General features: G+C 44.2%; 1 protein-coding gene across 1 annotated transcript in view; it reads left to right on the top strand.

The window, feature by feature from the left end:
* Positions 1-5,982: 5,982 nt before the first annotated feature.
* Positions 5,983-16,293, top strand: part of ANLN (anillin, actin binding protein) — a 124,704-nt gene continuing 114,393 nt past the window's right edge. The window contains exon 1 of the mRNA XM_058528166.1: positions 5,983-6,093. Within this exon, the coding sequence (XP_058384149.1) occupies positions 5,998-6,093 (96 nt within the window). The 5' untranslated portion in view covers positions 5,983-5,997. The remainder of the gene's footprint in view (positions 6,094-16,293) is intronic.

Here is a 16,293-nt window from a genome sequence, read left to right on the forward strand (position 1 = left end):
TATCATCGGTTATGAGAACAACCACTTGCTTTCCCTAGGCAGCTCCTGGGTCAGTAAAGGGGACCTTTCCCGCATTCCCTGGTCACCCAGTTTTTGGTACCTGGGTTACTTCCTAGTGGAATCAGACGGACAGCTGATGTCACAAATCACAACAGGCAGTGGCTGTGTTGGAAAATTGATGGCGACTCAGCACCCTCAGGCCAGATGAGTAAGGAAATTCTTCAAGGCCTGGGCTCGTGCCAGGTGGCCCTTCTCAGTCGGAGCCGTCCGCTCCCAGGGCAGGGAGCAGCCTCTGCCGCCAGGTTGGGACAAGCTGCGGGCTGCTGAGGAGCAGCCCTCTGCTGTTTGAGGTGACAGGAGACGGGCAGACGGACTTCAGGCTCCCAGAAGGGAGTGAGAGCAGAGCTCAGACGTGGCATCTTAAGTGGCATCATCACTTGGCTAACGGTGGGCACATTTAGCCTTTGAAAATCTCGGTTCCCAGCCAAGCTGAGGAAGGTGGAGCCTTTCCCCAGCAGAGCGTTAGGCTTTGGAAACAGCTGAGCCAAAGGGCTTTCCATTCGGAGCCTGGTCTGCTGCGGGCGCTGGGCCTCCTGGGCTCTTCCCGGCCTGGCCTGGCCCCCAGCCTTGGCCTGCAATCCTTTGGCCCAGAAGGCAGGATTTTCATAAAACTTACAGAACTAGGGGCCGGCCTGGTGCAAGCGGTTAAGTGCGTGCGCTCCGCTGCGGCGGCCCGGGGTTTGCTAGTTCGGATCCCGGGCGCGCACCGAGGCACCGCTTGGCAAGCCATACTGTGGCGGCGTCCCATATAAAGTGGAGGAAGATGGGCACAGATGTTAGCCCAGGGGCCGGTCTTCCTCAGCAAAAAAAAAGGAGGAGGATTGGCAGATGTTAGCACAGGGCTGATCTTCCTCACACACACACAAAAAAATTTACAGAACTAGAAGCTCAAGTTTTCTAGAAGCTTTAAGATTAACTAATAAACAGATGGTCTGTCTCTTCCCCCTTCCCCTGCACAGTAAATATGAGTATTGAGTAGAGCTGGAAATCCAAAGGACACTTTAATTTGCAAAATGTGGGTAATTGTTGAAGCTGGGTGAGGGGAACAGGAGTTCATTACACTGTTTCTGCTTTTGTGTACGTTTGAAATGTTCCATAATCACAATGAAATAAATGCATAAATGATAAAAGGCCCAAGACAATAGGACATTTATACTTTTGTATGTGTGTGTGTGTGAGGAAGATTGGCCCTGAGCTAACATCCATACCCATCTTCCTCTACTTTATATGGGACGCCGCCATAGCACGGCCTGACAAGCGGTGCGTCAGTGGGCGCTCAGGATCTGAACCCAGGCCGCCAGCAGAGGAGCAGGTGCACTTAAATGCTACGCCACGGGTCCAGCCCCTATGGGTTGCTTTTCATTCTTTCATCACACATTGTGCCCCCACCAGGCTAGGCCGTGGGCGTGGGGCGGGGGAGAGGGGCAGGAAGACCCTCCAACACAGCGCTCTTGCAGCTGCAAGGACCTGGACGTGTGGGATCTCCTGTGACCTCTGTTGTCCTCTTGGTGAGTCTGGAAAGAGGAGGCAGCGGGGACTCCTCTGCAGCGGTGGCCAGCAGGGATCTGAGTGCCAGGCCATTAGAAACCTTGTCACTCCCTCCTGACGCTGAAAAGCCTCACACAGCAGCCAGGCAAAGCGATTCATTCCTGCATCATCCATCGCTCGTAAGAAAACCATGGGCCCCCTTAATAAAACCAAACCCTGAGCTCCCAGGCTGGAGATGCCTGGAGATGGTGCTCCATAGTGAGAGGACCAGACCCTCCCATCCAGCTCTCTGTCCAGTCTCCCTGCTGCTGCCACGCTGGCCTCAAGGGCACTTACCCCTCGAATGTTCCCCCCACCACACAGCTGAGCACAGGCTGGGGCGGGTAAACCAGCCTTTACCAAAGGCTTAAGCAGGGCAAAGAAATAACCCAGGGACTCATAAAAGCTGATTTATGTGGCCTAAGGTAGAGCTTCCTCATCTTCAGCTTGTGGGGGCAGATGGGGGTCTCCCTACCCGGTCCCACCTGGCATAGGCCAGCAACCCCTGAATCTTGGGAAGATCCTTAGGTAGTCTGGACGACTAGAAGGAGGTCCAGAGTGAGGACAGAGTGGACAGCATGAGCTCTCCTGCCCATCTGAGAGTCCCACATTCTGCCTGACACTGCTGATAGGCCCCAGGGACATCCATCCTTCCCAGGAAGAGCCCCGCCCCCCCAGGAGCGCATGTTAGCCTGACCCATGTTCCAGGGCTCACACCAGCGAAGAAGGAGCAGGGGAGTGGAGGGGGGGATCTCTCCTGAAAGGACGGAGGAAGGGACTCGAAGGGAAGGGGCACTACCTGCCTCGTGAGGGTCACACTCCTGGCCATTCGACTTACATGCTACCTTAGGACATTCTTCCAGGATTTGAGGCTGATGCCATCGCCCCCATTTTACAGTTAAGTAACCTGCCTGGGCCTCAGTTGTAAGTGACAAAGTCAGGATTCCAGCTCAGCTCTGTCTGACTCTGAAGGCCTTGTTTTGAAAGTTCTTTAGGGGAGAGGCTTACAATTAGGAATAAACACAGAAAACCTTGTACAGCAGAGATGGAAAGTGCTAAGTGAATCAGAGGAAGGAGAGAGTATGTTTTCACCTGGGGGCAGATCTGAGGGGTCTTCGTGGGGAAGGTGTCCCTTGAGCTGGAACTTGAAAGGGCAGGACTTGGGATGCAGCGGGTGAGTAGGAGACGGCATTCTAGGCAGGGGGTTCTGTGACGGCAAGGGTGTGGAGGGATAACAGAGGTTATGATGCGTTATGGGGAGATGCCTAATGGAGCAAAAGGCTGAATCTTAAAAGGCGGCAGGCTAAGGAACTGGGAGGCTGTTCTGCAGGCTCTGGGGAGCCATTGCTGCCTTCGTGCAAAGCAGGTAGAGGATGAGGCTGCAGCAGCAGTGCACAGGGGAGCCTGGCAAGGAAAGTGCAGGGATGGGGGATTTGTAATGTTATCTATTGCTGCACGCTCCCTCTGCTAAAGTGTTTGTAGAGCAAGTGGAGCCAGGGGGCAGTCACACTCGTGAGGCAGCAGTGGGCATGGAGGGGCGGGGAGCAAGTGCAGAGGTGCGCCCTAGGGGGCAGTGTTAAGTGGCAGAAGGACATGGGTTCTGGTCCTGACTCTGCCGTGAGCAGCTGGGGCAGCCACTGGGGCAGTGGCTAGACCATACTAAGCTCCATGGGCGCTGGAGCCACATCTGTCTTTGGTAATCGTTGTTGTGCTGACTTACCCATAAAGGGGAATAATTTCATCCACATCAGGGATGTTGGGAGTCACAGCTGAGGTCGAGTTTTAAAGCACTAACCATGAAGCCTGGTGCACAGGGAGTACATGGCATGTGTGGCAGAGCCAGCTGGCTATGGGCACATCATGGCTTCTCGCACCATCTCACCCTGCACAAACAAAGGTAACTTTGAGGTTTTCCAAGAACTTGGTCTTTGTTAGGTTAAGGAAAAAAAATCAGGACAAGGACGAGGTTTGGGGAAAGATGGTGAGCTCTGTTTTGGACAAGCTGAGCTCCGGCAGCTGTAGGACAAGTGTCTAGGGAGTTGGGATTGGTGGGGAAACCTGCCCTTCCAGTGCCTTCCATGACTGGTCTCCTGTGTTCCCATCAAAGCTGGGACATCCCTCCATGAGGACACACATCGTTTCAGAATATGTTTGTTCCAGGCCTGCCTACTGGGCCAGACTGTGCACATCCAGAGAAGCTGGGATAAGTCTGGCCCAGTCTTGAAGATAATCACCACGATAATGATGACAACAGTGGTGACTTATTAACAGAGGTCCGGTTACCTTGTGTTATTTGTTGAATTACGTCCCTCGAAAAGATATGTTGAAGTCCTAATCTTCAGTTCCTCAGAATGTGACCTTGTTTGGAAATAGGGTCATTGCAGATATAATTAGTAAGATGAGGCCACACCGGAGTAGAGTGGGCCCTTCATCCACTGTGACTGGGGTCTTTATAAGAAAAGGGGGAGACAGACATGCATGGGGAGAAGGCCACGTGGTGACAGAGGCAGAGGTTGAAGTGATGCATCCACAAGCCAAGGAAGGCCCAGGACTGTTAACAGCAGAGGCTGGAAGAGGCAAGGAAGGATTCCACAGGCTTCAGAGGAAGCAGCGCCCTGATGACACCCTGATTTTGGACTTCCAGGGCTGTGAGACAATAAGTTTCTGTTGCTTTAAGACACCCAGTTTGTGATACTTTGTTACAGCAGCCTCAGGACACTAATACAGATTATCATCCCTGCATCCCCAGAACCTGGCTCATCATAGCATTTGAGGAGTAAATGAATGAATGAAGCGTAGGGAGGGATGAAGGGGGTGTACGCCACAAGGAGAAGTGTGAGGTGTGGGAGGAGGACTGCTCAGCCCCCAAACGTCCAGTGGAATGTGGCTGTGCTCACCTCCCCCAGGAAGGCTCTGTTGCCAAGAACAGCAGCAGATAGGCTAAGGGGAGGCACCGGCTAGTGCAGGCCACAGGGGCGGGTCTCCAACAGCTCATCTCCGCTGCCTTGTCAGCCAGGGCAGAGCCTGAGGGGCAGGGAGAGAGCGGAGAGTAGAGAAGAGAGAAGGTCCTGGAGTTGAGCAGTGGGGCTGGTTTCTCACCTCAAGGGGTCCCCTCCACTGCCCTTCCCTCCCCTGACTCTCCCGGACTCTGCAGTATCTGCATTTGAGCAGCAGAGCTCTTCCTCTGACATTGGTGCACCCCTGGGGAGCAGGCCCCTGGAATGTCCCAGGGAGAGCTGGAGGTCCCAGCAAGTTTGGGGGTCCTAGTGGGAAGAGAGGGAGGGAAGCCCTGGGTGGCACTAAGAGTTTAGATGTAATGCATATTATGGGCCCAGACTCCTGTTTAAATCCATCTGGAACGTACTATTGGTGTGACTTTGGGTAAGTTACTTGACTTTCCCTGAGCCTCAGTGTCCTTATCTGAAAAATGGGGATATTTCTGCCTATCTTGTAATATTATCATAAAGATGAAATGAAATTTTGGACGTGTTTGGCACGTAATCATCATCATCACCATTATCATCATCACTACGATCTTCTGTGGAACCCAAGCTTCTCTAGGAGAACGACTGGGGTGCAGAGGGGATGAACAGGTTTGGAGTGTTCCCAGACCGCATCTCCGGGCAGAGGTGATAAGGCGGCCAGGAAGGATGGCATGGAGAAATGGCAATATGGCATCCCAGCGGGCATGAGGGTGATTTTCTAGTCTGGACAATGTCATTGAATCCTGGCTGCTACACAGAGCTGAGAAATGGCCAGTGGTGGCAAAAATACAGTGACAGCCCCCAGCAAAGCATGAGGAGGCCCATTTGTGTGAACCAACACCATACAGATGGACATGAGTTCAGATGCCAGGGCCCAACTGACAGTGGGGGTGCGGGGAGATGAAACCACCACTGAAAATCAACCCAAGTACCTAAAAGCAGAGGTGAGAGGACCCTTACTGGGGAGAGTTTGCTGGGCATAAAAGAGGCCACCAGTGGGGGAGAGGGGATGACCCTGACTTTCACCTGGCACTTTGGGTTCTGGGGGTGCTTAATGGTGTCTGCTTAGCAAGCAGAGCTCCAATCAATAGTCAGTGTTGGAAGATGGACTCGCCTAAGTGCCCTGCTGACTTCCATTATGATGAATTATTTAATTAAATGGGTATTGTTTGGGGGTGGGGAGCACTAAGGACTCAGGTTTTACTGCCATAAGGACTGCAGTTGGCCTGGGACATGTCACGCAGATAAGGAGGGCTGAGGAAAACAAGTGGCCTTGACAAAGGCAGGCGGAGCTAATACAAAGGGGACAGGCCAGGGAGGATTTGCTGTGGCTTCCTGCTTTCTGGAAACTGCTTGGGCAGCTGAGTAGCTCAGGCTGACCTGGCAGTCGATCTTGCCTCAACAGCACACAGACCGAGGAGAGCAGATGGCAGAGAGCCAGGGGTGGCCAGGCCCCCTAGCCACTGCAGGCCAGGGGTCCAGGTGCAGCCTGGAACAGCAAGGACAAGCTTCGAAGGCAGAGGTGAGGTGCTGTCTGGGGTACCCTGGGGCCTCTGGCTCTTTCTTCCCAGAGTGTTTCCAGTTCTTCCCTTCACCCTTCCAGGGGGTGGGGCTGGAGGGGCCACACTCTTTTTCTCTGATCTGGCTGCCAGGGTGGCCGGGTTGGGCTTGGTAACACGGAAAATTCAGGTCCATAAGAGCAGTGAAGTTCAAAGACCTGCTACAGAGAGCAGCAGGAAAAGAGGATGTTGCTTTGTCCCTGGAGAGCCCTCTCTTTGTGTGGAGGTGGTTCCAGGCGGCCTGGGTAGGAGGGAGAAGGCAAGGAGAGAGAGAAAAGGCCCCAAAAGAAATTTCCCACCTGCTGTGTTCTCCTGAGTTTGGGGGTCAAACCACACAAGGCAGGCTTCACGTGGTGCTTTTAGTTCTGGGGCGCCTTGTAGTGTCTGCTTAGCAAGCGGAGTTCCAATCAGTAGTGATGGAAGATGGACTGGTTGAAGCGCCCTGACTTCCATTATGATGAATTATTTAATCAAATGGTTATTGTTGGGGGTGGGGAGCATGAAGGACTCGGGTTTTACTGGGATGATGAGGGAGTGCCGTCGGCTGGCCTTGTGTGATTGCATTAAACCCGCTGCTGTGGACGGAGCCTGAGTTTGCAGCTGGAGGAGGGTGTCCAGCTGCCAGGCCGGGCCCGCTGTGTATTCGGTAGTAGTTTCTTCGCTATGAGTTCTGAGACATCCTGAAGTGGCAGTTTTACACAGAGATTCCAGAGATGGCTTTACCTCTCAGCCAATGGGGCACCATCCCTGTTCTATGCTTCGAGGGATCCTATGAATTTTCCAGGCTATAAAAATCCCCCCAATTCACGGACTCTAAACGCCCAAGAACAGGGAGTCGGGAAATGCCAGGATGAGGCCTGGCTATGCCAGATTTGCTGGGTGCTGGTAGGCAAACTGTGAACTAGGCCCTCAGTGTCCCAGGCCTTCAGTGCCCTTCCTGCCCCAAAGTGTTGTTTCTGGCTGAGCTATCCAACAAGGAGAATTTCTCTCCAGGGCAGTGGGCCTTGTACGCTGGTGCATGGAGGAGTCGCCCTTGGAGCTTTCTGGCATGCAGGTTCCTAAGGCCTAACCCAGAGAGTCTGGGGATGGAACGCTGATGGGGTCTGGCCTGTGGCCCCGCTGGATCCATGAGATTCACACTTTGAGAAATACCAGTGTGGAGGGGACTTTGTTTAAACAGAGTGCCTAGAAATGTGGCTGAATCTACTATAAATACTACTACAGACAGAGATGGGGTGACTAAAGTATTAAATGTGGTAGTTTTTTTTTTTTTAAAGATTTTATTTATTTTTATTTTTCCCCCCAAAGCCCCAGTAGATAGCTGTATGTCATAGCTGCACATCCTTCCAGTTGCTGTATGTGGGACGCGGCCTCAGCATGGCCGGGGAAGCAGTGCGTCGGTGCGCGCCCGGGATCTGAACCCGGGCGGCCAGCAGCAGAGCGCGCACACTTAACCGCTAAGCCACGGGGCCGGCCCCAGGAAATGTGGTAGTTTATTAGAATTTTAGTGTGGCTTTCAGTGACTAGGTGAGGGGTTCCTTCGGCAGGGACAGTAACTTGTAATCTACACAGGGGACCAACAGGGATCTGAACAAGTGAAGGATCGAGGCTGACAAACAGCCAGAGAACCACTGTCCCCATGTCCGTTTTACTAAGAGTCGGAGGCCTTGGCTTGCTGTCCTAGTGGAGCTAACAGCAAGGATCTTCTCACTACTTTAATTACCAAACACAAGACCAGTTTTCAAAGACTGATGTTGCGTAAATCCTTACTATTAACAGAACTGGTAAGCAAGTGGAGCTCTAGGAATTTTTTTGAACTTTTCTTCTGAATTTTTCTGAACATCATTCTTCCTCATTTACTTATCCAAGTCCAAATTACCAGAATTTTTTAGAAGCCCAATCTTTTCATGTTTATCTTGCAGAGGGGTCTCAGGGGCCTGCTGGCAAAGCAGCAGTCAGACTGAGTAGTTTTGGTGCTGAGGCCAGCTAGGCGCAGTGAAAGCATGGGAGAATCAGACTTGCGAGCCTTCACAGGCAGCTTCCAGATGGACCTGGAGGCAAGAGCCCCAATTCTCATCCTCCACATACAGTATGTTCATGTTGTCAAAGCCTTGAATTGTCGCAGACAAATCTAGTCACGTATCTAACCGCTAAACACCTCAGTGGTTTGCCCAAAGGCCCTCGGGAATCCAGTTTACAGGAGATCTGTTTACCTGGGCGGGGGTGGGGTAAGAGGGAGATAGACCTCTGTGTGATTTCTAGTATTTTATTTGAAGACAGCCCAGAAGCTTAAAAGGTCTGAAGGCTGCATTGTTACTGGGTATCTCTGGTCTGGGACGGAGGACCTGAAGACGCCACAGAGCTGTTGTATATCAAAGCAAGGCGAGGCTTGAGATTAGAAATGGTGAACTCCCTAGTCTTGCTTGTATCCAGAAACAATGGGGACCTCAGTTTGTGGGCCATTGATGGCTGTTGAGCTGAGAAATCTCTTCTGTGAGAGGATTTGGTGTCTTTCCCCAATATCTCCATTTCTCTCATGTCTCTAAAAGGAAAACATTGGTTTTACTGAGAAGTGCCTTAGGTAATTATGTTAGGAAGCTGTGGTAAGATAAAATAGCATCTGAATTTCAAATTGCTCTCATCTCACATGGATATTGCTTGTTTCAAACAAACACATTAAAATGTTATTGAAGATATCTCTCAAGACTGTAAATAGTATATAATATACTTTAGCATATAATATACTCTGTATATTTATACACAGGGTATGAATATTGCTTTTCAGCCCAACTCATCTCAAGGAATTTTATGACAAACTTGTCAGCAAGAGACTTAAATTGGACAGAAGAGGAAGCAGATTTTGGAATAGGCCTCTAGGAGACTTCAGTAACTCCTTCTCTTCAGCTCTTTAAAGTGATATACAAATCTTTCCTAGAAGAGTTAGGCTTGCTTAAAATCAGAGTGTAGGTTTGGGTTTAGCTCCACGGGTCAAGTAGCAAGATGAGTCACCCAGAGAGCCTGCAGCCTAAAATAAAATACTGAAAGGGAGAAGAGCTGAAAGGGAAAAGAAGAGCTCGTGGTCCCTCTAGTGGACAGTTGTGGAGTGGCATGCAGAGAGTCACTGGAGAACTCGTGCTAGTGCTCAGATAACTCACCATAAAGAGGATTAGGTCTTCCAACGCAAAAAAGAATTACGGTCTTCCTAAATCCAGGAAGGTCAGTTTACCTGTAAGATCCAAGCTACTTATTTTCCTGGAGATAATAAAGTAATTAACTAGGAAAGTATTGTAAATACGGTAGAAGTTATTTCAAAAAGGAGAGAAAACGAAATATCTGGTTTATCTAAATTTGAGATATTTACACCTTAGGTCATCACATATTTTCTACTCTTAAGAACTTTGATATATATACAGTGTTGGGGTTTTTTCAAGTTTATCTCATCCCCCTGTTGGAAAAAAAGTCTCCAGAGCTCCACAATCTCTTGAAATTATCGCCCACCGAAATTCCACCTATTTTTTTTAAAAAACCAACCCTCATAACTTTATTTAAAGAGTTCACTTCTTAGAATAATCTCCGAGATATATTAAATGGAAAAATCAAAATACAGAAAAATAGGTGTAGTGATCTACCATTTGTGCTAAAAATAAAGCAGAGTATTTTTACATATTTGACTGTACATGCATAAAATATCTTTGGCAGGGCGCGTGCACACACACACACACACACGCACACAACTAGTGAAGTTGGTTGTCTTGTTTTTCTCCAGCTTTATTGAGATATAATTCACATATAAATTGTTTAAGGTGTACAACATGGTGATTTGATACACTTACATATTATGAAATGATCATCACAGTAAGATTAGTTAACACCTCCATCACCTCACATAATTACCATTTCTTTTTTGTGGTGAGAACACTTAAGATCTACTCTCTTAGCAGCTTCCAAGTATATAACACAGTATTGTTAATTATAATCACCATGCTGCACATTAGATCTTCCAGAACTAACTGGAAGTTTGTGCCCTTTGACCAACATCTCCCCATGCCCCACACCAGCCTTTGGCAACCATCATTCTACTCTCTGTTTCTACGAGTTCAGCTCTTTTAGATTCCACATACAAGTGATATACAATATTTGCCTCTCTTTGTCTGACTTATTTCACTTAGCATAATGCCCTCCTTCTTTCTCATGGCTGAATAATATTCCATTGTGTATATCTTTGCTATTGTGAATAATGCTGCAGTGAACATGGGAGTGCAGATATTTATTTGACATCCTGTTTTCATTTCCTTTGACTATATATCCGGGGATTGCTGGATCACACGGTAGTTCTATTTTTAATTTCTGAGGAATCTCCATATTGTTTTCCATATTTGTTGTACTGATTTACATTCCCACCAACAGTATTCAAGGGGTCCCTTTTCTCCACATCCTCACCAACACTTGTTATTGCTTGTCTTTTTGATAGTAGCCATTCTAAAAGGTGTGAGGTGATATCTCACGATGGTTTTGATTTCCATATCCCTGATGATTAGTGATGTAGAGCATCTTTTCATGTACATGTTGGCGATTTGTATGTCTTCTTTGGAAAAATGTCTTTTTAGTTCTTCAGCCCATTTTCAAATCAGAAATTTTTTTTTCTGTTAAGTTGTATAAGTTCCTTACATATTTTGGATATTAACCCCTTATCAGATGTACGATCTGCAAATATTTTTTCCCATTTCATAAGTTGCCTTTCCATTTGGTTGATTCTTTTGCTGTGCAGAGGCTTTTTAGTTTGATATAGTCCCACTTATTTATTTTTGCTCTTGTTGTTTGTACTTTTGGTGTCATATCCAAAAAATTGTTGCCAAGAGCAAGGAGATTTTCCCGTTTTCTTCTAGGAGTTTTATGGTTCCAAGTCTTATGTTTAAGTCTTTAATCCATTTTCAAGTTAATTTTTGTGGGTGGTGTAAGACAGGAGTCCAATTTCATTCTTCTGCATGTGAATATCCAGTTTCCCAATGGCATTTATTGAAGAAACTATCCTTTCCCCATTGAGTATTCTGGGCTCTCAATTCTGTTCCATTGGTCTATGTGTCTATTTTTATACCAGTACCATACCATTTTCATTATTATAGCTTTGTAGTATAGTTTGAAATCAGAAAATGTGATATCTCCAGCTTTTTTGTTTTCTCAGGATTTCTTTGGCTATTTGGGTTTTTTTGTGGTTCTATACAAATCTTAGGATTTTTTCCTCTATTTCTATAAAAAGTGCCATTGGAATTTTGATAGGGATTGCATTGAATCTATAGATGGCTTTGGGCACTATGGACATTTTAACAATATTAATTCTTCTGATCCATGAACATGGGCTATCTTTCTATTTATTTGTGTCATCTTCAATTTCTTTCATCAAAGTCTTGTACTTTTAAGTATATAGATCTCCTTGGCTAAGGAGACACACCACATTCTATTAATGTGTTGTATTACATTTATTGATTTGTATATGTGGAACCATCCTTGCATCCCAGGGATAAATCCCACTTGATCATGGTGTATGGTCCTTTTAATGTTGTGATGAATTTGGTTTGCTAATATCTTGTTGAGAATTTTTGCATCTATATTTATCAGAGATATTGGCCTGTAGTGTTCTTTTCTAGCAGTGTCTTTATCTGGTTTTGGTATCAGAGTAATGCTGGCCTCATAGAATGAGTTTGGGAATGTTCCCTCCTCTTCAATTTTTTGGAAGCGTTTGAGAAGGAGTGGCATTAATTCTTCTTTAAATGTTTGGTAGAATTCATCAGGGGAACCATCTGGTCTTGGGCTTTTCTCTGTTAGGAGATTTTTGATTACTGATTCAATCTCTTTACTCATTATTGGTCTGTACAGATTTTCCATGTCTTCCTTATTCAGTTTTGGTAGGTTGTATGTTTCTACAAATTTATCCATTTATTCTAGGTTATCCAATTTTTTGGCATTTAATTGTTGTTGGTAGTCTCTTATGATCCGTTGCATTTCTGTGGTATCAGTTGTAATGTCTCTTTCATTTCCGATTTTGATTTTTCTTTTTTCTTATAGCCTAGCTAAACATTTATCGATTTTATCTTTTCAAAAAATCAGCTCTTAGTTTTGTTGATTTTTTTCTATCGTTTTTCTGGTCTTTATTTCTGCTCTGATCTTTTTCTTTTCTTTTTTCTGTTAACTTTGGGCTTAGTCTGTTGTTTTTCAAGTTCCTTGAGGTGTAAAGTTAGGCTGTTAGTATGAGATTTCTTTTTTATTAATGTAGGCATTCATCACTATAAACTTCCCTCCTTGAACTGCTTTTGTTGCATCCCATAAGTGTTTCCATTTTCATTTGTTTCAAGATATGTTTTGATTTCCCTTTGATTTCTTCTTTGACTCATTTGTTGTTCAGGAGCATGTTAATTTGCATATATTTGTGAATTTTCCAGTTTTCCTCCTGTTATTGATTTCTAGTTTCATACCATTTTGGTCAGAAAAGATACTTGGTATGACTTAAATCTTCTTAAATTTTCTAAAGACTTGTTCTGTGACCTATCATATGCTTTATCCTGGAGAATGTTCTGTATGCATTTGAGAAAAATATATATTCTGCTGCTGTTGGATGGTTAATTTTGTCTAAGCTGTAGTTCAAGTCCAACATTTCCTTATTGATTTTCTGTCTGGATGATCTATCCATTGCTGAAAGTGGGATATTGGAAGTCCCCTACTATTACTGCATTGTTGTCTATTTCTCTTTTCAGATCTGTTAATATTTGTGTAATATATTTAGGTGCTCTGATGTTGAGTGCATATATATTTATGATTGCTATATCCTCTTGAATTGACCCCTTTATCATTATATAATGACCTTCATTGCCTCTTGTTACCATTTTGGCTTAAAGTCTATTTTGTCTGATATAAGTATAGTTATCCCAGTTCTCTTTTGGTTTCCCCTTGCACAGCATATCTTTTTCCATCCCTTCACCTTGAGCCTATGTTTGTCCTTAAAGCTGAAATGAGTTTCTTGTAGGCGGCACATAGTTGAATCATTTTTTTCCACCAAGCCATTCTATGCCTTTTGTTTGGAGAATTTGATCTATTTACATTTAGAGTAATTATTGATATGTAAGGATTTATTAATGCCATCTTATTGTTTACTAGCATTTTGTAGTTCCCTTGTTCCTTTCTCCCTTTCTTGCTGCCTGCCTTTGTGAATTGATGATTTTCCATAGTGATATGCTTTGATTTCCTTCTCTTTTTTGTGAATTTACCATAGGTTTTTGCTTTGTGGTTACCATGAGGTTTATGTAAAACATCTTATAGATATAATTGTCTATTTACACTGATAACAACTTCAATCACATACAAAAGCCTTATCCTTAAAACTCCTCCCACTTTTACATTTTTGATGTCACAATTTACCTCTTTTTATATTGTGTATTCATTAACAAATTATTGTAGCTATAGTTATTTTTAATACCCATGCCCTTGAACCTTTATACTAGGGTTATGTGATTAATACACCACCATATTACAATACTGAAGTATTCTGAATTTGGCTATATACTTACCTTTACCAGTGTGTTACTAATTAGCACCCTTTCAATTCAGCTTGAAGAACTCCTTTCAGCACTTCTTTTTTTTAAATTGAAGAGTTCTTTATATATTCTAGATACAAGTCCCTTATCAGATATATAATTGGCAAAAATTTTCTCCCATTCTGTGGGTTGTCTCTTCATTTTCTTGATGCTATCCTTTGAAGCACTAGAGTATTTAATTTTAAAGATGTCCAGTCTATTTTTTATTTTGTGGCTTGTGATTCTGGTTCTAAGGTATGTCACTAAGTAGAAATAGCAACATGTGCCGAATTGTTTATATACTAGTAATCTATCTTTGTAAAAAAAGATGAAGGATGAGGAGAATATATATTTGTATTTGTTGTATATGCGTAAACTGGTAAGTTATACATATAAGAAGCTGAAAATAGTAGTTATCTCTGGTGGGGGAGAACTGTAGACATGGCAGTCATGGGTAGAAAGGAGACTTCACTGTATACCTTTTTATTTCATTTTTCAATATGAAATTTTAAAATTTTCAAAATGCAATGATTAAGGGCAAACCTAGGATTCTACTAACACTCATACTAAGTGCAATAAACATGGCCCCAAAAAGGCAAGAAAAATTTATTTTGAAGACAGTATGTGTATATGGTAGAAAAACTTCAAATACAAGAGTATACAGTAAAAATGGGTCTCTTTCTCACGCCTGACCCCTAGCCCTTCAGATGTCACCACTCTTACCAGTTTCTTGTGTAGCCTAGCAGAGATATTCTGTGACTATACAAGTGTGTGTGTATGTGTACATATGCATACCATCCCTCTTTAAAAAAAAAATTAGAAAGACTATAAACACTGTTCTGCTTTTTTCACTTAATAGATTTTGGAGATTGTTCTACAATGATGTATAATTATTTTACAATGATGAAGTATTAATGTAGCATTGATACTTATAGGTCTATTTAATTTTTAAATAGGCTATATAGTTTTAACATATGTCATTTAAATAGTTCCTTGCTAATGAGTTTTAAGGTTGTTTCTACTCTATTGTTACTACAGTGTTGCAGTGAATATTCTTGTACATATATCTTTGCACATGTGCAATGTATATGTACATGTGATAAATAAGTGTATGTGATAGTGTGTGTGTGTGTGTGTGTGTGTGTGTGTGTGTGTGTATATGATAAATTCCTGATGTGGAATTCTTGGGTCAAAGGATACATGTTTTTAACATTTTCATGTATCTTCTAACAGAGTTCTAGAATCAACTTACCAAAAATATCCTCTTGGGATTGCTGATTGGAAACATTTCTTGTAAGGCACATCTTAGTGGTGATGAACTCCCTCAGCTTTTGTTTATCTGGGAAAGTCTTTCTCTCTCTCTCCTTCATTTCTGATGGACAACTTTGCCAGACAGAGTATCTTGTTTGGCAGTTTTTTTCTTTCAGCTCTTTGAATATATCATCCTACTTTCTCCTGGCCTGTAAGGTTTCTGCTGAGAAATCTGCTGCTAACAGTATGGAGGTTCCCTTGTACATTATAAGCTTTTCTCTTGCTGCTTTTAAGATTCTTTGTCTTTGATTTTTGATAGTTTTATTATAACATGTCATGGAGAAGATCTCTTTGAGTTTGTTTGGTGACCTATGAATGTCATGAACTTGGATATCCAAATTTCTCCTTAAATTTGGGAAATTCTCAGCCATTATTTCTTTAAATAAGCTTTCTACTCTCTTCTCCTTCTGGGACTCCAATAATTTGCAAATTGCTTCTTTTGATGGAATCCCACAGACCATGTAGGCTTTCATCACTCTTTCTCATTCTTTTTTCTTTGTTCTCCTCTGACTGGATAATTTCAAAGTTCCCATCTTCTAACTCACAGATTCTTTCTTCTGCTTAATCTATTCTGATGTTGATGCTACTGTATTTTTCATTTCATCCATTGCATTCTTCTACTCCAGAATTTGTTTGGTCCTTTTTTATGATTTCTATCATTGTTAAACTGCTCATTTTGTTCATGTATTATTTTTCTGATTTTGTTGATTGTGTATTCTTGTAGCTCACTGAGCTTCCTTAAAACACCTGTTCTGAATTCTTTATTGGATAAATCACAGATCTCTCTGTCTTTGGGATCAGTTACTGGAAGATGACTATAATCCTTTGGTGGTGTCACGTTTCCTTGATTTTTCACGTTCCTTGAAGTTCTGCATTGCTGTCTTTGTATCTGAAGTAGCAGTCACCTCCTCCAGTCTTTACTAACTGGACTTGGAAGAGAAATACCTTTGGTCAGCCCTGCTAGAGATTCTGAAGTTTTCTCAGACCATCTGTGGATATGCCTGCTCCATGCTTCTTGCTCCCTCTTGTGGCAGAATTCTTAAGCTTGTATGCCTTCTCTTGATTCTGCAATGCACAAAGCTGGGTGCTGACAGCTTCCCTTTTGCTTTCCAAAGCATGGAGCTAAAGGTTAAGTTTGTGTTCTCTCCCTTGCCCACAGATCTGGGCTGGCACTTTACACGTGCTCACTAGCCATCAGCCAAAGCTTGTTCTTGATGCTGTAGGGAACACATACACGGAGCCAGCCACAGGGTGGGAGAGTGTGTGGTTGAGCTGGAGCATTGGGGT

The sequence above is a fragment of the Diceros bicornis genome, chromosome 3 (genome assembly GCF_020826845.1).
Source record: "Diceros bicornis minor isolate mBicDic1 chromosome 3, mDicBic1.mat.cur, whole genome shotgun sequence".
NCBI classification, from domain to species: Eukaryota; Metazoa; Chordata; class Mammalia; order Perissodactyla; family Rhinocerotidae; genus Diceros; species Diceros bicornis.